Source organism: Manihot esculenta, chromosome 2 (assembly GCF_001659605.2).
Source record: "Manihot esculenta cultivar AM560-2 chromosome 2, M.esculenta_v8, whole genome shotgun sequence".
NCBI classification, from domain to species: domain Eukaryota; kingdom Viridiplantae; phylum Streptophyta; class Magnoliopsida; order Malpighiales; family Euphorbiaceae; genus Manihot; species Manihot esculenta.
In genome coordinates, this window is record NC_035162.2 from 10,432,707 (window position 1) to 10,451,696 (window position 18,990).

The 18,990-nt window shown below is 39.5% G+C and overlaps 2 protein-coding genes across 5 annotated transcripts in view; both read left to right on the forward strand.

Annotated features, from left to right (window-relative positions):
- Positions 1 to 18,990, forward strand: part of LOC110609514 (cell division control protein 2 homolog A) — an 80,580-nt gene that overhangs the window by 12,924 nt on the left and 48,666 nt on the right. The window lies entirely within an intron of this gene.
- On the forward strand, positions 799 to 8,692 carry LOC110609518 (stress enhanced protein 1, chloroplastic). Of its 4 annotated transcripts, none has more exons than XM_021749129.2 (4): positions 799 to 987; positions 1,085 to 1,189; positions 6,894 to 7,069; positions 8,122 to 8,280. In XM_021749129.2, the coding sequence occupies exons 1-4, from the start codon at positions 942 to 944 to the stop codon at positions 8,263 to 8,265; spliced, it is 471 nt and encodes a 156-aa protein (XP_021604821.1). In that variant the 5' UTR covers positions 799 to 941; the 3' UTR covers positions 8,266 to 8,280. The 4 variants fall into 4 exon arrangements, with proteins under 4 accessions (XP_021604821.1, XP_021604822.1, XP_021604823.1 ...); XM_021749130.2 differs by lacking the exon at positions 8,122 to 8,280 and adding an exon at positions 8,346 to 8,692 and having other exon boundaries at positions 803 to 987; XM_021749131.2 differs by lacking the exons at positions 799 to 987; positions 1,085 to 1,189 and adding an exon at positions 5,835 to 6,469 and having other exon boundaries at positions 8,122 to 8,285.

Below are 18,990 nucleotides of genomic sequence, written 5' to 3' on the forward strand. Positions count from 1 at the left end.
TTTTTATCAAAAAATAAACGACTCTAATATCAATATTAGATAATATCTAACCTTTAAAAAAAATCTGAAATAAAATGTTATTATAGTTAATCTTGTGCCAAGGTTCAATTTTATCTTTTTAGAGATTAAGATTCAAATATTTCTTCAAAACTATTTTAAAAGGAAAAATATCGAATTAATAAAAAGTAGAAAGTATTTTGTGAAGGACTGAGATATTAGGGATGACAACGGATCGGATATTTTTAGGTATCCGATCCAATTAAATCCTAATAAAACGGATTTAGATGGTTATAATCAGGTTTGGAATGGGTTTAGATTTTAAAAATAATATCCGTTGTGGGTTCGGATCGAATTTTATGTACAGCTCCACTATTCGAACCCATTTATATAAATAATTAATTTAATATAAAAAATATATTTTATAATAATATTTATAAATTTTTTTATATATTTTTATTTAAAAATTTAAATTTAAATATTCTTTTAAAATATTAGATTTTTTAAATAAAAATTATTAATGTGAAATATTTTTTATATAAATTATTAATTAAAATATATAAGATTAAATGGGTTCGAATTTTATTTCGATAATAATAATCGGGTTTGAAATAAAATCTGATAGTTGAAATTAATTTTTAATCGGATTCGGAATGAATTAATATTATTAATATAAATTAAATTTAAATTCATGTAATTTAATTTTTGTAGATAGCGGATCCGTTTAAATTCTATTCTTAATTTTGTATTTTACCAAAGTTGTTTATAAAAAAACTCAACGGATACGTGTCAGTTTTCCTCTCTCAGATATGTCTGGACATCTTCAATTGCGACTGAGAATAGATAAACTTATAGAAAATAAATTCCATTGATCGTTCAAAAAATTCCATTAGAGATACTGAGTGCCACACAAAGTTCTCTCGCCTTTGGCCATACACAGCAACATGGCTGTAGCTCAACTCAGCGTTTCGCTCTCCTTCTCCGTCCGCGGTACTCTCGCTCTCTCTCTCTCTCCTTCTCTATGGTCTTTTACGGGGTGTATGATTCCATGGCTCTCATTTCAAGCTTTACCGAAATCACGTTGCAGATGTTTGTGCTATTACCTCAGTGAGAAGAAGCAATGGCTTTTCTCATTTGCCCACTTCGAGCTTTACCAAAATTGGGACCACCTTCGCCGCTGGTTCTCCTCTATGTAAGATACTTCTTCGTCATCTAGTCTTACATCTTTAGCTCCTGATTGCATGAGCCTATCATTCTTCATTCATGTATTGATTTCAGTAGTTATTACTGATTCTTAGCTGAAATTCTCCATGTTAATTAATGGATGAGTGCTTGAAGTTGATTTGATTGAATTATTGTTGCCTGCCTTTACATCCCTTTTAGTGTAATACAAAAGGAAATGCACATTTCACCTGCGTTTTTATTCTAATGCAATGGATATAAGAATGGGTTTAATTGTCAAGAGGGTGAAATCCTTTAAATTTAGAACCACCCAATGTCTCTAAGTTTCTCTCTCTCTCTCTTTTTTTTAATTTAATCCTATTTTACAGATAAGTTCATAGCTCTTATTCCTGGGTCTTTATCCCCTTTTAGGATCCAATGCAATTAGGTTAAATCAAATTATTTTGATAATTATCTCTTCTTTTGGTGTACAAGTCCCTTGTAAGTCACTCCAATTATGATAACTGGGGAGAAGAAGATGGGTGGGAGATTATGTGTTTGTGGAGCTGAAGGTAGTTTGTCACATATTATAGAAAGAAGAAGAAAGGAATTGTTAAAAGATAAACGGGAGGGAAAACAGTTATCAGCAAGTAAGTTTTGGAGGGAAGTTCTGTACAGGTCACCCTAGTAGTTAGAGTTTGTTAGAGGCAGTTATATTACTCTCATGTATAAATAACAGCTGACAAGTACTCAGCAACTATGCATGAAGAATCAACAACAAAGATCATCCTATTCTCTCTCTATATTCTTTTCTCTTCTCATCTAATCTGATTCTTTCCCTCATCTCATTCTAACCTTCTACTTCTCATCTCAATTGTTTCTCTTTCTAATCTCTAAATTCTGTTCTCAGTCTCTCTTCTTGACAAATTGGTAGCAAAGCTTGTTTCGAAGTGGCTAGAGCTGCAAAATTGGAGTAAGACTATCCGTATTTATTTATGAAGTATCGGAATGGACGATCACCTTACCAAGGATCCTCCAACTGATGACACTAGGAAAGACCGGATGAGGGATGACGCTCGATTATTTTTACAGATTCAAAATTCAATTCATAGTGAGGTAATCAGTATTATTAATCACGGTAAATTTGTTAAAGAATTAATGGATTATTTGGAGCTTTTATACTCAGAAAAGTGGAATAATTTTCGTATTTATGAGGTGTGTAAGGCATTTTATCAGGTGGAGAAATAGGGTAGAACTCTGACCTCAATACTTTATGGATTTTAAAACAGTTTATGAGGAATTTGATGTCTTGATGTCTTTTAGCACAAATGTGAAAACTCAACAAGCTCAACGAGAGCAAATGGCTATTATGAGATTCCTTGTAGGTCTCCCTCCAGAGTTTGAGACGGCTAAATCTCATATTCTTTCTGAATCTAAAGTAGCCAGAGCTCTCTTATTTCAAATGAAAGTCCATAAATGTTTCTAAGCTGATGCTATGCCCGCTGCTTGCTTTTTGATCAATCGCATGCCCTCCTTCGTTCTTTATGGTGATAGGCCTTATAACAGTTTGTTTTCCACTAAATTTTTATTTCCTATTGACTATATATCTTTGAGTGTACTTGTTTTGTTCATGATGTTCGTTCACAAACTACTAAATTGGATCTCAAATCACTCAAATGTGTCTTTCTTGGCTACTCTCGGCTTTAAAAAGAGTATCGTTGTTTTTCTCTTAGTCTTAATCGGTACTTTGTGTTTGCTGATGTAACATTTTTTTGATTCCACTTTGTCCTTTCTACCATCATCTGTTTATGACACACACGGGAGGAAGATGACCTCTTGTATACACTGTTCGCTCTTTGTCTCACCTTCAAAATCTTCCTGCACCTTTCGCTCATGTGTCAGGTCGCCTTTCTATTTTCCATGTTTATTCCAGACGTCTAGAGGACTCTGACTCAGCTTTGCTACCAGCTTCTTTGTTGGCTAGCCCTGCCCCCATCGATTTGTCACCATTTTGACTTGGATCTGTCCATTGCCCTTCGCGAAGGAGATGTACTTGCACTCATCCTATTTCGTCTTTTGCTTTTTATGATCAATTATCTTCTTCTTTTTGTTGTTTTGCCATTTGTTGGAGAAGTGGAAATCCCACATCGGTAAAAAAAAAGGAAAAAGGAAGAGTTAATAAAGTGAAATGAGTCAAATCCAAATTGCTTAAGGGCCTAAGGGTATTTTGGAGAAGGCTATTTTCTGGCGAGTTGGGCCTATGGCTTCTGAGGTTCAAGAAGAGTACAAGTCCAGACAAAAATGAAAAGAGAGATCTAAGGCCTTTGAGACTAAAAAAGAACACAAGTTCAGGATGACAAAATGAAGATAAGTCACAATTGGCTAGGCCAATTGGACTTGAGGGGGAGTGTTGGAGATGTGAGAATCCTACATCGGTAAAAAGAAAGGAAAAAAGAAGAATTAATAAAGTGAAATGAGCCAAATCCAAATTGCTGAGGGCCTAAGGGCATTTTGGAAAATGCTACCACATCAAACTCAATTAAGTCTCACTATAGGGCTCAACACTCTCACCACATGTGGACTTGGACAAGGCCCATCATTAAATTCCATTGCTTTAGATTCAAACTAAAGACATGGGAAAATTGAAGTATTTCTTGGGAATTGAAGTGGCATAGTCTAAAATAGGTATTGTGATTTTTCAACGGAAATATATTTTAGATATATTGGAAGAAACAGGCATGTTAGACTGTAGACATATAGACACTCCCATGGATCCAAATGTCAAATTTATTCCTGAACAAGAAGAGCCACTTAAAGATCCTACTAGATACAGAAGATTAGTTGGTAAGCTCAATTATTTCACTATCACGCGACTAGATATTTCCTTTGTTGTAGGTGTGGTTAGTCAATTTCTTCAAACCCCATACAATAGTAACTGGGATGCAGTCATTTGCATTCTTAAATATATCAAAGGAGCTCTAGGATAGGATTTACTCTATGAGGACAGGGGTTACTCACAAATTGTTTGCTATTTTAATGCAGATTGGGCAGGTTCCCCCTTAAATAGACGGTCTGCTTCAGGATATTTATTATGATTTGAGGAAATCTTATATCCTACAAAAATAAAAGTAGGGTGTGGTTTCAAAATCAAGTGCAGAAGCAATATCGAGCTATAGCTTTGGCAACATGCAAACTCATTTGGTTGAAGCAACTTCTTTAGGATTTGAAATATGGCAATACTAGCCAAATGCAGCTGATATGTGATAACCAAGCTGCTCTCCATATTGCATCAAATCCAGTTTTTCATAAAAGGACGAAGCATATAGAGGATCATTTTATTAGGTAAAAGATTGAGTCGGGTTGCATGTGTTTTGTCAACTCAAGTAATCAACTAGCTAATGTTTTCGCAAAATCTCTTCGGGGTTCACGAATCAAATATATTTATAACAAGCTTGGAGCATATGACATGTATGCTCTAGCTTGAGGGGGAGCGTTGAGATACTTTCTGTAAATAGCCTAGATTTGTAGTGATTGTGTGTATAATTAGGGATATGATTATGTAATATGATTGGCATATGATTAGGCTGTAATTAAGGAATTAATTTATTTTCTTACCTAGTATGTATTCTTGTAAATAGTATATATACCCCAATTGGCTTGAGAGAATCATCAAGCATCTTTCTCTCAAGTTCTCTACTTCCCTCTCCTTTTTCATCTTTGTTTTAATATTCATTTTTCAATTACACTTCAGAGATCTCATATGCTGAAGGTGGTGATACATTAGGTTCCACTTCAGCGGCTGTTCTGAGTAATGACTTTATCCATGGTAACTCAACCACACTAAAAGGTAATCTATCGTGGATAACAAAATTACCAAATACTTTAAGCAACTTTTCTTTCTGCGACTTAAGCCATTTGACTTTAATCTTTTATTGCTTAATGCTTTTGCTCTTTTCTAATTCAATTTCAACTACTGCTAATCTAGAAGCAGGTGTTGATGTTTGCTCAACAAATCTTGATGTTTCTCTACCTCTCTCAACGGTCGTTGAACGATTAATTCCTGGGCGAGGAGGAGCTTGATGGCTACTCCCACTATTTTCATAATGAGAAGCTCTCCTTCTATAAGCATCTTCATCAAACTGACGCATATTTTAGCGTCTTGCAATTTCTAATTCAATATCTTCTTCATCTGATTATGAATCCTCAACTTCTGTCATCTTCATGATTTTATCTTTCAACTCCCTTGCCCTCTTTGCAGCTTCAAAACCTTCCAACATATTTCCTATGTCTTTTTTACTTGTGTAGAAACTTTTTGACAACCAGCAACTTACCCTGGTATATTTGCCAAAAACTGCTTTAATTGAGTTATTCCCTCAGTTATTTTTCTTTCACAAAAATTACAGGTTATTTCTCCTTTTTTTCCGGTAGGGGTGGCAAAATTCCATCCAACATTTTAACTTGGTTTATTAGATCTCCCTCTCGGCATTTTCAAAATTATCAAATTATATACTGTAAAATAAAAAATATATTATCAAATTAATGTGCAAATTAATTTAAATTTAAATTTACTTTATGCAAAATCATTTAAATTATTTAAAGAAAGAAACTATCATTTTAATTGAAGAGAATAATTTTTAATACACTTAAAGTATAAAACTTAATTTTATAATAAAGTAAACTTGTAACTTATAACTTGTAAAGTTCATGAAATTAAAAGGTACTTAAAGATATAATCAAAATTAAGTTATACAACTTAATAATAAGTATAAATATATCAAATAAATATAAAATCTATAAATTTTAAACATTATATATAGTAACTTACCTCAATTAATACCACCAGAATGATCGTCTAAGGTAAGTTTTTGAGCAGAAATTTAAGTACATAGGCTGCTGTCAAAAAATTTGAGAGAGAGATGGCAGTTTTTTACTTGAAAAGTTGAAATGTAGGTTGAAAATAAGTATGGAAGAAAAGAAGTATGGAAGAACTCTCTGTATGCTGGAGCCTGGAGCTAGAGAAGTGGAGAGAGTGCTAGATGGAAAGAGTAAAGACTAAAGACAAAATACTAAAGACTAAAGAGAAATAGAGAAATCAGTTTTTTTCCCCTTCAATAATGCATTTCAGGTGACAAAGGCTAGTGCTGAACTGCTGGGTGAATAAAATAGGTACTGCCCTGCAAGATTTATAAAGTTGAGCAGCGGATGTGAAATAAAGAAAAGTAACAGCCGTTACCCATAATGGTCATTACAGCAACAAAATTTTTCTACCATTATTTACAGGCCTTAATGGCCACGGCCAGCTTGCATACCTGTAAGTTACGTAACAGCTATTATTTAAAACCATGCTTCTACCTCTTATCTCATTTTCTTCTCTTTCTCATCTCTATCTTCTTGACATAGTTTACTTAAATGAACATAGTTGTCCTCATGTTTGACACCTCCAACCTTTGATATTTGAACACTTACTTAAATAGAGCTTGGTAAGGAGTTCTTCAATAGTACATCTAGGATCATTCAAAGCTTAGCATCTGAATGTCAGTTATAACAGTAACGTCTCATCTGAATGTAAAATGTTTTTCATCTCAATTCTTTGGTGCATCTTATGGTCAAGAAGTTTTGCCAGAAAATAATAATTTTGAACTACTTGTAACCATGGATGGAGATTTTCCAGATCTTTTCCTGTGTAGTACTGCCAACTAAAGGAAAATAAAAGCTAATATCAGTTTTCATTTCAGTGATATCAAGAACTTCTCTTCAGAGGAAGCCTGTGAGCAGAACATTAGTGCCTGTAAGATGTGAACAAAGTACCCAGGGAGGCAACAGTTTGGACGTATGGTTAGGACGGCTTGCAATGGTTGGCTTTGCGGTGGCTATCAGTGTTGAAATAGCCACAGGCAAGGGTCTTCTGGAGGTATGCTTTTAGGAACCACCCTCGTTTCAATAAATTAGCTAATTACTTGCAATTGTGGATTTCTTTTTTGTTCTTTCTAAAAAAATAGTTATAGTTGTATACTCTGTCAATGATTTATGGAATAACTTGGATATTCTGAGCACACAGAAACTTCAAAGCTTTTATCACAGGTTGCACTGTGTTCAAATATTGATGGTTTATTCACTGATATGATTTTGTATTCTAACTATTGGTTATCCATTGATAAGTTTTCCTTGCTAGTATAAAATACTGACGTAACTTGAAACTGAGAAAGTAACTCCATTTGTGATTTTGTGATTATGAAAAATGATCTGGTGACCTTTTCAGGAATATGAATCGCCCTTGATAGGCGGTTAAACTATATAACTAAGAATCCTATTTAATCCCCAACTTTAGATTGCCTCAAATCTGTATTTGAAGATTATTTTGTTTCTGAATAGAAGTGACTCACATATACCCGAAGGAATAAGAGAGTCAATAAATAATAGATATAGTAGAATTTTAAGCAAGTAAATAAGTGACAGGTGACGGCTGTAATTGGAGAGAAAAGTTGTTAGAGTTTGTTAGACTCTGATTCTTGTATAAATGGGAGAGTCTGTAACAGAATCAGCATGCATAAAAAATACAATCATCATTTTCTCTCTAATATTTCTGTTCTTCTCTCACCTAACCTCATTCTCTTCTCAGCTCATTCTTCTTCTTGACATGACACTATATCTAAATATATATATATAGGCTTTCCCTTTCCCCCATATGTCCAGACCTTCCCCGTCTCCCTTTCCTCTTAAAAGAGATTAGTGTTGTTAAAGTGGTTGCTCATTAGATGCTTTTTTATTGGATTGCATTAGATGGAGAAAGGAATCCATTATAATTGGTACTGCTTCATTTGGGGACCAATATTTTGTTGGGTTAGAGTGAGCAGTGTTCTGCAATTGGAGGGTGGGAGTTTATCATCTCCTCTCCCTCTCTTCTTTCTTTCTTTTTCTTCCTTTTTATTACCTTTTTTTCAAAAAAAACTTTTTACCTCACAGAAAATGCCTCCTCACTGCCCCCTACATGCCTCACCTGAAAGGCAAGTAAGCAGCGCAGCAGGGCAGAAAAAGAGATGGGTGATCAGATTCCTATTTCTAGATATATGCTTGATCTTTTTCTCTCCCTTTACACATGTACATTAGATACATTGTCTTTTGACACATGATATTCTCTGTTCATGAGCAATTATCTTATCAAATCTACATTCATTTTGGTTTTGCAGAATTTTGGGCTTACAACACCGTTGCCTACAGTAGCATTGGCAGTAACAGGATTGGTGGGTGTTTTGACTGCTGTTTTCATCTTCCAGTCAGCCTCTAAGAATTGAGACCATCACTCATTGTAATTTGTCTTTAATCCAACAATGGAGCAATTCTTATACTTGAGAATGTGAAGTGATGGAAAATATTATCTTTATGACACCTTTCCTTGCACGTGGCTGTTCTCCCCGTAATGTATTGTGTAACAGATGCTTCTATTGCTCATTTCATGATTCTGGGAATGTCTTGGGATTGTTTAGGCTGCAGAAATCTGATTAGCTTTGAAAATCAACTGGTGCTATTATTTTCCTTTGGGGCTTTCTTGGGCAATGATCTCATGTAAATGTGTTCTTTTGAAATGGCAGGAACTGCTAAGAAGAAATAGCAACAAAACGATTTATGATACTATCGGAGTGAAGTGAAATAAGGGATCTAAACTAAGAAATCTAAAGAATGACAGGGCTAAACTATATTAGTAACAAGTAAATCCTTTGTATGTAAACAGTTATCTCTTTCAGAATGTGCTCTTAGCTTTTGTCACCAAAGTGTACACCCCTGATATTCACTTTAAGCACGTGAGACCTCCTTTGCCACTCCTTTTATATTTCACTTTTCATAATTTCAGGTTTCTATAAACAATAAAACATGGAGCATATATTTCTCAGTTGCAGAGTTTGCTTTCTCAAGTGAGATTGCTTTTTCTCTTTCTGCATTTTCTTCTGTAATTAATGCTTTTGTTCTGGAGTTTAATTGATTCTGATATATTTCCCAGTGGGTTTTAAGTCTGCAATCTTTCGGTAGAGATGTATGGTTTCAGTTCTGAATCGAAATGTCGGTGTTGTTCTGGTTTAATTTTTTATTCTGTTCTGGTATTGCTTTTTTTCTTTATGCATAAATGCATAATTAATCTCTAATAAAATTACATGCATTTAACATAAATTTATCTAAAGAACTTTTAGAGTTTAGCTGTATACCTTATATATAGAATCAAAATGCTCTATACATATGTTCAACGAGAGCTTTCAAAAACCAAATACTAAAGGCTTTTGTCAATTTCCTTGTATACTATTTTAAGTCTTTTCACATAAGTGAATCCTAACAACTTAGCTTTAGAATATATACAGAGAGAGAGTTTAAGGGTTATATTGCAAAGATGTAATTTTTCATATTTAGTTTAGGGATATGTCCTTTTATAAAAATATCTTTTGATGGAATTGGGTTGATCCACGTTGATGTGTGTTCAAGGGACATTATTTTTCAACAAATTGATGCACACAAGAGCTTAAAGAATCTTCAAACATGCAAGCTATGAAACTCAAAACCAACTTTTGAATCATCCAATATCACATTATCATATGTGGAAGAAAGGTATTCGAGTTGAGAAATATATTTGAAAAACATGGGAGAATAAAGAAATAAGCAACACACTCTTCAATACATATAGACGTGCAATATAATTTCAGATCGCGTAATGTATGAATGGTCAAGTTGCACTTAGGTCAATTTTGTTATTTTAGTATTTTAATATTTTGTGGGATTTGTTTTAAATTAATTTATCCTAAATTAAAAGGCAAATTCATACAGTCTGTTTAGAAATGAAATTTCTCCAAGACAATTTAGGAAAAAGATTTTTATTGTAATTTAAGTTTAACTATTTGACTAGATACTCTTTCTATATTGTAATTACTCCTTATTACACTTTAACACACTAGAATTAGGATTTGAAAACTATAAAAATACCTTTAAGATGGCAGCCACGAATCAATAGAGATAATGTGATTAATAATATTTTAATTTTCTTAATACGAAGATAATTCTTCTTTATGTCATATTTAGCAAATTTATCAAAATATTCTTGTGGCATTTCTAACTCATTTGTCGCTCTATAATCTTCGCTTCTAATTGCATTGGTTAATTAGTATTTTTTATAATATTTTAGTTCTTCTCCATGTTTAGCAACTTATCAAAATTTAATCTTATAGCGTCTAATATGGATTTACTTCATACTTAATTAACTTATTAATAATTTATTGTTTGATTATCTATATTACTAATCACATGGTTGGTTATGGGTGTATTAAAGCAACTTTCTAGAAAATATCTTTACCTCATTCTTTGTCAATCGATATTAAAGCTTGAACATAGATAAATTCCTATTTATCTACGTTTCTTTATTTATTTGTTTATTTTCTCTTTCATTATTTTTATTTTAGCTATTTGACTAATTGTTTATTTATTTCAATTTTTATCTCGTTTGTTTCAAAAAAAAGTTTTATTTCAATTCTGTAATACCCGGTTAGACTCCGATATCAGAATTCCTATCGTCCGGCGGAATTTCGGATGTTGGGAACCTCTAGAAGGGTAAATTATGTTTTTATAAAATGTTTTCATGAATTTTAAGGTTTTAAAGAAGCAAGAAATTGAGTTTTTGAAAGAAAAGCACCAAGGAAGGAAAGCCAGGTTCGGTCGCTGAACATGGTGCAGTATAGGGAGCACCTTTGGCCCTCGAAGGTGGTCTGGCCAGCCACCTATAAAAGGCATCATGTCCAAAAATGGACGAGTTTTCTTCTTCATTTTCGGGCAAAGGTGAGTCCATGCCCTTCCATGGTTAGTTTTGATGTTTTCCTTCAATCCCTTCATGTTTTTGATGAGTTTTAACTTTGCTTTGAAGATTTTTGAGCTAAGAACAAAGTTTTGAAGCTTGGAGACCCCGGAGTTCATTTCCTCTACATCTCTGAGTTTGGATCACCTCTCCTCTCGATCTTCAAGAGGTAAGAGTAGATCCTCACCTCCTTTTAAGTTTTAAGTAAGTATTGATGGGTTTTAAGAGGGTGTAATGCATGTTTAGAGTAAATGCAAAAATGTTAGGGTTATGTTAGTTTAATGTGAAATGTATACTAAATGTGATGTTTGTTGGGATTTAGGCTAGTTTGAGACCCCTATATGCTTGAATACATGTTTATGCATGCTTGGGAGTGTTGTGTATGAGTTTGGAGGGTTTGGGAGGCAAATGTGTGTGAGAGGCTTGAGCTCTCCCATTCTGGAAGAACTCAGGTTCGGCTGCCGAAGGCATGTTCGGCCACCAAACCTGCCTGTGGAGGCAAGTTTTGGCCGCCTAAGCTCACCTCCGAAAGTTGGACTTTCGGCTCTGGAGGGGAGTTTCGGCCGCCGAACCTGCCCTCGAAGGAGGATGACTTTCGGCTCTGGAAGGACCTTCGGCCGTCGAACCCTGCCCCCGAAAGTGCCTGACTTTCGGATCTGTAGGGAGCTTTTGGCCGCAGAACCTGCCGCCGAAAGTCCCCTGCCCAGCCTTCCTTTGCTTGTTTTGCATGCATGTTTTGAGATGTTTTAGGGGGTTTTTGGGGAGTTGTTTAGAGTGTGTTTGGTCCCTCATCTGAGTCCACCTGTGTAGGTTCGGACCCGAGGAATCGAGGAGGCCCACAGTGTTAGCTGTTTCAGAGTCAGTTCAGAGTCAGCCAGAGGTGAGTAGAACTGAACTTTATGTTTTAAAGTAACTAAATTTTTTAGCATGTTTATGCATCACGAATGCCATGATATGTATTAGGTTGTTTGCATTAGAATTCACGAATATGATGCATTGCATATTATGATGTTGATGTGGATGGACATTGGATGACCCATTAGCCCTCGAGCAGGTTATGATACGATACGATATGGAAGTCCAATGAGGCCCATTCTACGCGCCTGGCACAATGTAAGAGAAAGACCAGTGAGGCCCATTCTACGCCCCTGGCACAATGTAAGAGAAAGACCAGTGAGGCCCATTCTACGCCCCTGGCACATTGGATATGTTATGTTATGTTATGTGATGTTAAGAGAAAGACCAGTGAGGCCCATTCTACGCCTCTGACACAGTTGGATATGTAGAGGGTTATTGGTGACAAGTCCATCCTTGATGTGAATTGTTTGCGTTGTGATGCGTTTGCGTTGTGATGCATTTCATAAAAGCATATTTATGGTAATGTTTTATGGTTCTGCTCACTGGGCTTTTTATCTCACCCCTCTCCCTTAACCCCCAGGCTTGCAGGTTCAGGATAGACCGAAAAGTCTTCAAGGTTGAAGGTTATGTCTATGTAATAGTTAGAAGTGGACATGTATTGTAAAATGGTATTATGTAATGTAGTGTAGAGAAATGTTTTATGGTTTAGTATTGTGCATGGCCCTAATAGTAGTGTTAATCCCTTTGTACATGATCTTTTAAATGAAATGTTTTTATGATGAGAAATGATGAATCAAACTTGATGTATGTTATGTTAACCCACTAGAGCATTTGATGAGGGCTCTAATAGGGAGTTTTATGTATATGGTTTTAGTGCATGCACAGGTCAAGCTTGGTGAACGGAAAGTTTTAAATTTTTTATGAAAATGTATGATAATGTATGGGATGTTATCAGGTATACAGGATGTATGTTAGGCATGCTAGCGCCGATAGCGGTCCAGTTTCCGAATCGTTACAGAGTGGTATCAGAGCCTTAGATTCATTTGGTCGGACCTAAAGAGTGTCGGGCTCATAGATGTTCTAGAAGGGCAAGCACAATAGGAAAAAATCATGTCCACTAGGATAGGATATAGAGTCCTGTCTTGAGAATGATGTGTAATGCCATGATTATATGCATGTGCATTAATGATATGCTATGTATGTGTGGGTTCATGTGTTTCCACATGAACCATATGATGCTAATGTTTATATGTATATACTGTGTTTCAGAAAACAGAATGCGAGGCACTCGTTGATCTGCACGATTGACTGGAGTACCACCAAAGAATGAGGGCATGGATGCCCATCCCCCTGCTTTACCAAGGGCAATGTCTTGCCGATCAAGTAGGGAAAGAACATCAAGGGACCCTAGAAGGTCTTTTGATGCTAACAGAAGGGGAACAGATCAGGGTGGGAGGTCTTCAGATGTGAGGGAAGCTATGGATGAGGATCAGAGAAGAGATGGAAATATGGATGTGAGCATGTCTGAGGAGGGTACAGGGGAATTATAAGGAGGCGCTCAGGCCTCGGGGTTTGGTTATCCACCCCAATATCCACCCTTTCCACAGGGCCTAGGATATCCGATGGGGGGTACATCGGATTACTCTGGCTTTAACCCATACCCTTCCTACATGCCTTATCCACCTTTTTACCCACCATACCCACAGTACCCAATGTATCCACCCTCACCTTTCTACCCAAGCACAGCAAACCCTAACCCAGGGAATGCTGCACCTCCTCCTCCACCAACAGAACCAGTAGCCCCTGAAATCCAAACACCTAAACCTAGCTCATCTTGGGGGAGCAAAGTGAAGATGACAGACTACCTAAAGCTGGATGCTCCCAAGTATAAGACAGGTGATGATCCGTTTGAGTACCTCAAAACAGTGAAAATGATAACAGATGAGCTGGGGGCAAGTGATAGTAGAGCCATTCAAATGGTGGGGTTCACTCTGAAATGCAAGAAGGCACGATAGTGGTTTAAGAATTATGTGGACCCAAGACTAGATAGCCTATCCTGGGAGGAGTTCGCCAATGAGTTTGCTGGATGGGCGTTTTCAGATAGTTCCAGAGAGCTGAAGGTGATTGAGTTTGAGCAGTTGAGGCAGACAGAAGATATGAGTATCGATGAGTACACCGACAAGTTTCTGGAGCTGTTGTCGTATGTGGGTCAGGCATATGACACAGATCAGAAGAAAGCAAGGAGGTATACCATGAGACTCCACTCTAGGTATTCCTCTTTGATCCTTGCAGCAGAGAGGGAGAGCTTCCATGCCATTGTGGATGCAGCACGAAAGATGGAGGCTAGTGCCATCATTGAGGGGTTAGTTAAGCAGACAGTGGCACAGTCTTCGAGTTTCAAGACCCCAGGCAGAGAAAAGTTAGATCCCTCTTCTCTGAGTGCAGCAGCTTCACGCAGTAAAAAGTGGGGGAACACCACTAAAAAGCCAAAGAAGAACAAGTTCTGGAACTGGTTGAAGTCCGGTCTGGGTTTAGGTGGTGGCTCGAGCTCAGGTTCAGATGGTTCAGAATGCTTAAGGTGTGGTAAGCCACACAAGGGAGTCTGCCGGTTTGGGACGACAACTTGCTTCAGATGTGGGCAGGAGGGACACATGGCATGGAAGTGTCCTCGAGCAGATTTTATGGCACAGTCCCAGCAGACAACTTCTGATAGTGTGGCTCAGCCAGTAGCTCTAGCCACGACACAAGGCAGTGGCAGAGGCAGAGCGAGAGGGACAGCCTCTTCTTCAGCAGGTTCCCGGGGTGAAGGTCCATCAGCTCCAGCACGGATCTTCACTATGACACAGCAGAAGGCAAACACGTCAAACACCATGGTGTCAGGTAATCTCATCATTGGCTGTTCAGATGTGTATGCTTTAATGGACCCTGTTGCATCTCATTCTTTTGTTGCTCCGAGAGCAGTTGAGAGGTTGGGTTTGATAGTCTCTGGGTTAGAGTGTCCCCTCTGAGTCAGTGGACCCAAGTGTGATCCATCAGTGGCAGAGTCAGTCTGCCGGTTTAGCCCAGTGTTTGTTGAGGATAGATGCCTTCCAGTCGACCTTGTGGTTCTAGATTTGACGGATTTTGATGTCATTCTAGGGATGAATTGGCTATCTACTCATGGTGCTACCTTGGACTGCAGAGACAAGGTAGTCAGGTTTAGAGGTCTGGATGGGTCAGAGGTTGTCTTCAGGGGAGAGAGGAGGGGTACGCCTAGAGGTCTGATATCAGCCCTACAGGCTCGTAGGTTGCTCAGGAGGGGTTGTCAAGGGTTTTTAGCTCATGTGAGAGAGCTTGATAGTCAGGTTAGGGAGCCCGCCTCAATGCCCGTGGTTAGAGAGTTTCCAGATGTCTTTCCAGACGAGCTTTTAGGACTACCACCTTTTAGGGAGATAGAGTTCGAAATAGAATTGATGCCTGGAACCAGACCAATCTCTATCCCTCCCTACAGGATAGCACCAGCAGAGTTGAAAGAGCTAAAGGAACATTTGCAAGAGTTGGTAGATAAAGGTTTCATCCGACCGAGTACCTCACCTTGGGGTACTCCAGTGCTGTTTGTAAAAAAGAAGAATGGATCCCTCAGACTTTGTATCGACTACAGGCAGTTGAACAAAGTCACCACCAAGAACAAGTACCCGTTGCCTAGGATCGACGATCTATTTAACCAGCTAGCAGGAGCAGGTTGTTTCTCCAAAATAGATCTAAGATCCGGGTATCACCAGTTGAGAATCCGAGAGGAAGATGTGCCGAAGACGGCATTCAGGACCAGATATGAGCACTATGAATTCCTAGTGATGACGTTCGGGCTAACCAATGCCCCTGCAACATTCATGGATCTCATGAATAGGGTTTTCAGTCAGTATCTGAATCACTTTGTTATTGTCTTCATCGATGATATCTTAGTGTATTCCAGAAATGCAGAGGAGCATGCCCATCATCTGAGGATAGTTTTGCAGACCTTGAGGGAGCACGGCTTGTATGCCAAGTTCTCCAAGTGTGAATTCTGGTTGAGGAGCATCTCATTCTTGGGGCATGTTGTGTCAGAACAGGGAATAGAAGTGGACCCCAAGAAAGTAGAGGCTGTAGCTAACTGGCCTAGACCCACCACGGTAATAGAGATCAAGAGCTTTTTGGGTTTGGCGGGTTACTACAGGAGGTTCGTTCAGGACTTCTCCAAAATTGCCGCTCCTATGACCAGATTGACCAAGAAGAACCAGAGGTTTGTGTGGTCTGATCAGTGTGAAAAGAGTTTTGAAGAGCTGAAGAAAAGGTTAACATCAGCACTGGTGTTAGCTCTGCCTACCAGTAATGAAGACTTCACAGCTCTGAACATCCCTTACACAGGTTGGTTCGAGCATGCTTAAGATAGCTTCCACTTTCTCAGGATTGAGCTCAATGCCTTTTTCACTCACCATATACCCCAGAAATTTTCCTCCCCTGATAAAGACGGCACATTTTGCTGGGTTCAGCCTCATTCTGTACTGTTCTAGCACCTCGAATACCTCTCTCAGATCTACCATGTGCTACTGGAAAGTTGGACTTTTGACCACCATATCATCCACATAGACTTCTACGTTCCTGCCGATCTGATTTTTGAAGATTTTGTTCATCAGTCTCTGGTATGTTGCCCCGGCATTCTTCAGCCCGAAGGGCATGGCCTTATAGCAGTAGGTCCCATCTTCTGTTATGAACGAGGTCTTTTCTTCATTCGACCTGTCCATTGGGATTTGGTGATAACCAGACATAGCATCCAAAGATGACATATAATCAAAACCGGCCATAGAGTCGACCATTTTATTAATATCAGGAAGGGGGTAACAATCTTTAGGGCATGCTTGATTGAGATTAGTGAAGTCTATACACATCCTATATTTGCCATTGGCTTTTTTGACTAATACAGGATTTGCTAACCACTATGGGTACATCACTTCCCTAATAAATCCGGCCTCTTCTAGCTTTCGGACCTCCTCCCTGGTGGCCTGTTGCTTCTCCCTTCCAACTACCCTCTTCTTCTGCTTTACCGGTCTGGCCTCGGGGAGAACATTCAGCTTGTGCGTCATCACCTTAGGGTCAATCCCAGGCATGTCCGAAGGCTTCCAGGCGAAGCTCGATGCGTGACCTCGGATCAAGGCCATGACTTCAGTCTTTTGTTCTTCAGTGAGGCCGGCATTGAGACTGAAGACCTTATCTGTTTCTGCTTCTGATAAAGGAAAAGTCTCCAGCTCTCCGACCGGCTCGGTCCTGGCTTCTTTCTTCTCATCCCTGACCTCTAGCACCTCTGAGTCGAGCTTTTCTCCTGCTGAGCTCGGCTCTGATACTGTGGCTAGATACACCCCTCTCGCCTCTTCCTGGCTTCCCCGAACTACTCCCACCCCTGCCCCTGTGGGGAATTTCATCGCCAGGTATCTGATACTGGTGACGGCCTCGAAGTCAAACAGGGCAGGTCTTCCCAATATCGCGTTGTAGCTTAAGGGGAGTTTGACCACTAAAAACACCGCATAGTGGGTGCGAGTTCTTGGCGCTTCGCCTAAAGTGAGAGCCAGCTTCACCTTCCCCTCCACCGGCACCGGGATTCCTCCTATCCCTTTCACTGGGGCCTGGTCTCGGACTAGTTGCTCCTCGAGAATTCCCATCTGCTGGAAAACTTAGTATGGCAGCAGGTTCACCTTGATCTCGTCATCCACCAAGATCTTCTTCACCCGGTAGTTGTGGATGATAGCTTCAATAACCAGAGCGTCGTCATGAGGCATTTGAATACCCTGAGCATCCTCGGGAGAGAAGGTGATGGCCACCGGAGAGTGCTCGATGACTTACATGATCTCGACACTGCTGCTTTCCCCCTCTCGACTCCTCTTCTTCCCCCTTCGACTCATCCGACCTCCTGTGCCTCCAACGATCATGTTGATGGTCCCACTGGACCCATCATTTACTGGCCCTGCTCTCGTTCTCCTTGGTGCTGGGACTGCCGGGTTAGGTTGAGGCCTCTGTCCCTCCTGTTTCTTTACGAAGTTCTTGAGGTGTCCCCTATTTATCAGCCTCTCGATTTCAGTAATCAACTGGAAGCAGTTATTGGTGTCGTGGCCGTGTGTGTGATGATACTGACAGTATTTGTCAGGATTTCACTGGTCTGCTTCAGTTCTCAGGGGTCTAGGCCATTGTAGGAATTCCTTGTCTTGGACGGTCATGAGCACTTCGGCTCGAGAGGCATTGAGTGGGGTCGGCTTCTCTGGAACCCATGGGGGAAGTGTCTTCTGTTCTGAGGCCCGAGGAGGGAGGGGTCTTTGGTCCCTTTGCTCCCAGGGTTGCCTGTAAGGCTCAGGTTTCCTGCGGTACTTCTTCTCGTGTCTCTCCGGCCTCCTTTCCTCCGGGGCTTTCCCCCTATCTGCCACTCCCTTAGCAAACCTACTTGTTACCAAGGCATCATCCTGCCTTATATACTTTTCAGCCCTCTTCATCAGCTCCGCCAGTGAGGTGGGAGGCTTCCTACTCAGCGAGCCAAAGAACTCAGGTGAGGTCGTTCCCTTCTGCATGGCTTCCACCACTCTACCCTCGTCTAGCTCGGGGATCTGCAGGGCCTCTGTATTGAAACGGGCGACGTATTCCCTGAGCGATTCGTCCCTTCTCTACCTGACTGTCTCCAGGTAGCTTGTCTTCCTGTCTGCCGGCACTCTGGCAATGAACTGGGTGATGAAGCGAGTGGCCAGGTCTCCAAAGCTTCTGATACTTCCGGTCTCAAGGCTGTTAAACCATGCCCGTGCTGGCCCCGAGAGCGTCGTGGAGAATACCTTGCACATCAAGGCATCTGACAAAGTCTGCAGCTCCATGAAAGTCTTGTAGTTCAAGACGTGCTCTCTCAGGTTGCCAGCCCCGTCATATGCTGCTATAGGAGGCATCATGAACTTCTTGGGGATGGTCTCTTGCTGCACCCACTTCGAGAAGGGTGAAGAGGTGGGCAGGAGAGCCTGATTCTGATCCTTCGTCCCCAACTCGGCAAGGAGTTGCTCCCTTAGTTTCTGCAGCTTTTGATCTACACTCTCCTCCTCTTGTCTGGGCCTTTTCTCCAGGCGGCACTCCTCATCTTCCGCTTCGCTTCTTGTCCACCTGGTTAT

Bases quoted from the DNA above. Each gene is read 5' to 3' on its own strand.
- LOC110609518 (XM_021749129.2), top strand. From the start codon at position 942: ATGGCTGTAGCTCAACTCAGCGTTTCGCTCTCCTTCTCCGTCCGCG. The intron at 988-1,084 runs GTACTCTCGCTC...ATCACGTTGCAG, and splicing joins GCTCTCCTTCTCCGTCCGCG to ATGTTTGTGCTATTACCTCA. The intron at 1,190-6,893 runs GTAAGATACTTC...TTTTCATTTCAG, and splicing joins CGCCGCTGGTTCTCCTCTAT to TGATATCAAGAACTTCTCTT.